Source organism: Micropterus dolomieu, unplaced genomic scaffold, assembly GCF_021292245.1.
Source record: "Micropterus dolomieu isolate WLL.071019.BEF.003 ecotype Adirondacks unplaced genomic scaffold, ASM2129224v1 contig_10028, whole genome shotgun sequence".
NCBI classification, from domain to species: Eukaryota; Metazoa; Chordata; class Actinopteri; order Centrarchiformes; family Centrarchidae; genus Micropterus; species Micropterus dolomieu.
In genome coordinates, this window is record NW_025739014.1 from 1 (window position 1) to 3,788 (window position 3,788).

The window sequence follows — 3,788 nt, forward strand, 5'->3', positions numbered from 1 at the left end:
ATTTTAGCTTCATTACACTGGCTCCCAGTATGTTTTAGAATTGACTTTAAAATTCTATTGATCACTTTTAAAGCTCTTCATGGCCTCTCGCCTTGTTATATTTCTGACCTTTTAGTCCCATACGCACCAGCACGTACCTTGAGATCCTCGGGCAGAGGTCTGTTGTCTGTTCCAGAGTCTCGACTGAAAACTAAAGGGGACAGAGCGTTTGCTGTCAGGGCCCCGAGGCTCTGGAACAGCCTGCCCGAGGAAATCAGGTCGGCTGAGTCAGTGAACTCTTTTAAGCCCCTTCTTAAAACATACTTTTATAGGAGAGCTTTTCCTGATCTTATTTGACTTTATTTTATCCCTTTTATTTTATTGTATTTTACTAATTTTATATAAATTTTTCATGCTCTTATCTTGTTTTTTTGTATTATTCTTTACACTTGTTAAAGCACTTTGTAACTTGTTTTTGAAAAGTGCTCTACAAATAAGGATTATTATTATTATATTATTATTATGTAAACCTCCTGATCCAAACTCAGAGGGGCATCGAGTACAGGAGACAGGCAGGATGTCCTAAACCAAAGAGCATTAACATTAAACATTAAATTAGTGAAACAGCTGGACGATGTTCTATGGCTGCAGTAACGACCTCACATCAGCACGTACAGATATTTGTTCTTCTTTCCTTATTTGATTAAATAAAAGTTAAATGTAACAAATGTTGAGGAATGATGATAGAAAGTGAAAGACAGGAGTTTGTGATTTTATATGATTGTGGGTAAACTATAGGGACACTGTGTTTGTGTGAACTTCACCTCACAGCTTTAGTGATGTCACTGAACAATGTTAGGTAGATATTAAAAACCTGCTCCCTTTAATAACCTGATCTCTCAAACAGGTTTCACTCTGAAGAATGGAAGGTCTCTACTTTAACAGCACCTCACAGAACCAAACTCAACTCAACTCAGCAACATCACCTATGGCTACAATGGTTACATCAACAGCGACTATGAGTATTACATGAAAGTTTTTCTCATGAATGTGGTGACATACATAATCATTGCCACTGGCCTCCTGTTGACCCTCGTGGCCATCTATTCTCTTTATTCTATGTTATGTACATTCTGACTGAGAGTTATTTATTTGTAAAATAGTATAACAGTGAGTTAAAATTAAACAGATTTTTAAATTACCTTCACCAGCATGCAGCAAAATAAGAGAGTTCAAAAATTAAACTTTGTAAAATCTTTGCTAGTGCTTTGTCTTACAAACTTGCCAACTTGCCAAGAGACTAGGAGGGGTTACCATAGGCCAATGATGGGAGTCTGCGAAAATAAAAGGAGTCCATTTAGTCATTCAGAAACATATAACAAAACTATTCCACAACAACCTAAACATGAGCAAGAGAGCAGCCAATTCAAAGATGATCAGCCAGACACCTGTAACGAGTTATCAAAACTCAACCCCGGGAGGAGCCCCCAAGAAACAAGTGTTGTATTTGAGCCGGATCCAGACGCCGCCCCCCGATACACTTCATGAGGAAGGAATTTAGATTCAGGACGTGTCTGGGGGTATGCATTCAATTATGATGTAAACTAACTTTGTTTTTAGCAGTTGAAGAAAGGTGAAACATTCGGACCCCTCACAGCAAAAGCAACGCTCACATCAACGGACTGGGCTTTTACTGCTTTACTGTAATTATTTTAATTTATTCTTTACTTGATTAATAATAAAGACTGACTTGATTCCAAATCAATGAAGAAACCTCCTACTGATCCTTTGCTGGCCCCGGAGATTCCTCCTTTACTTATAACTCACTGCTATACTTTTTTTAATGATAAATTTATTGCCATAAACACCTACTAGTCAAGTTCATGTTTTATTACTTAATAAAGTCTTTAAATCAATGAAAAACCTCCTCCAATTATCAGTCAAAAACACACAACGGAAGGATGTACGCACCCCTCTTATCAGTTACACACACGCATATTTACGGTTTGGGCGGGACCGGATACACCCCTCTTATCAGATACATACACTTATCCGGTATGGAGGCGGGACCGGAAGTAGCTGTCAAAATTAGTTTGATGGAATGTCATGTATATTTCTCTCTCTTGCTCATTTAAAAACATTCATCTAAAGGAACCTCAAGAATTCAAATAATCTAAAATAATATCTGCTTTGCTTCTGGGATTAAAGGAGAATAATGACAGACATCAACTTCCAGCTCCAAACTAATAAAACACATTTTATTTCCATGTGTTGAAGCCATCACAGTGAACCAGAGCAAGTTGACATAAACATCATTCATACTGATGGACTGCTGATATCATTGCTGTCCATTCTGCAGCAACACACAGAGGCCAAAAGCTTGTCTATGAACCCTTTCCTCATGAAGACATACAGGAACAAGTCTGCAAGAGGACTGAACCTAACAATCATAAGAGACAGAATTAAATTGGTCGTGTCATGAATTATACCCAGGTACCAAATGATGCTGGACAGGAACAGCAGCGTGTAAATAAGCAGCACCAGAACCAAAACTCCCACAGTTCGTCGTTTTTCATCAGGGGGCGCCGAGATGGAAGCAGACAGGGCTTTGAGGGTCCCAACCACGAAGAAGATTAACAGCGGGAAGGGAAGGAGGAAGAGGATGATGAACATTATGTTTGTCACCAGATTTTCAACAAAGAAATAGAAACGGACGACACAGACAGGAGAAATGGCCCAGACCAGGACACAGATCACCACAGAGCTCTTGATGGTTCGTCTGAAGCGGTACCACAGTGGGTGGGCGATGACCAAATACCTGTAATACAAGATGGACACAAAGTCTTTGAGGAGCTTCAGAGTTATAAACTAATATAATGTTCAGACACAGAAGGAGCTCCACACATACTGGATAGACAGACAGATACCTTTCCAGGGCGATGCAGACCATGAAGTAAACACTGGCAAACAGAGCAGAGAGGTAAATATATATGAAGATGTCATGTATCCTCCAATCCACAGTTGGTACCACCTGAACGATCATGTAGCAGAACTGAATCAGGTCGCAAATGAGAAGGTTGATGACGTAGATGGGAGCAACATGATCACTTCTCACCTGCAGGAAAACATTGGTAAAAGTCAACAAGCAGTTGGAAACATGTTGTGAAGTCCACCTCCTCCCAAATCTGTCATCTTGCTCTGCCCAGCAGCTGCAGTCAGAGCCATTTCTGACTTTTTCATCCAACAGGAATCTCAGATATGACCCACTGGCCAATCACTGCAGGAACAAGACTAAGGGCCAGATTTCCTGCAGCTTCTGCAGCAGTTTTTCAGCCACAGATATGAAGCGTTCTGGCTCAAACACATAATAATAATAATAACAATAACCCTTATTAAGTTACAAAGTGCTTTAAAAAGGGGAAAGACAATAATACCCAAGAGACAATAATACAAAAAGAAGATGAAAACATTGAAAAGACTAAAATACACGTTTAAGATAAATATAAAATTAGTAAAATACAATAAAATAAAAGGGATAAAATAAAGTCAAATAAGATCGGGAAACGCTCTCCTATAAAAGTATGTTTTAAGAAGGGACTTAAAAGAGTTCACTGACTCAGCCGACCTGATTTCCTCGGGCAGGCTGTTCCAGAGCCTCGGGGCCCTGACAGCAAACGCTCTGTCCCCTTTAGTTTTCAGTCGAGACTCTGGAACAGACAACAGACCTCTGCCCGAGGATCTCAAGGTACGTGCTGGTGCGTATGGGACTAAAAGGTCAGAAATATAACAAGGCGAGAGGCCATGAAGAG

At 39.9% G+C, this 3,788-nt stretch overlaps 1 protein-coding gene across 1 annotated transcript; it reads right to left on the reverse strand.

Annotated features, from left to right (window-relative positions):
• Window positions 1–2,216: 2,216 nt before the first annotated feature.
• Window positions 2,217–3,245, reverse strand: LOC123965528 (ovarian cancer G-protein coupled receptor 1-like; the record flags this gene model as incomplete). Its single annotated transcript, XM_046042030.1, has 2 exons — window positions 2,217–2,797; window positions 2,907–3,245. Coding segments are annotated over 2 exons (841 nt in total), but the record flags the coding sequence as incomplete, so codon positions are not given.
• Window positions 3,246–3,788: the final 543 nt, after the last annotated feature.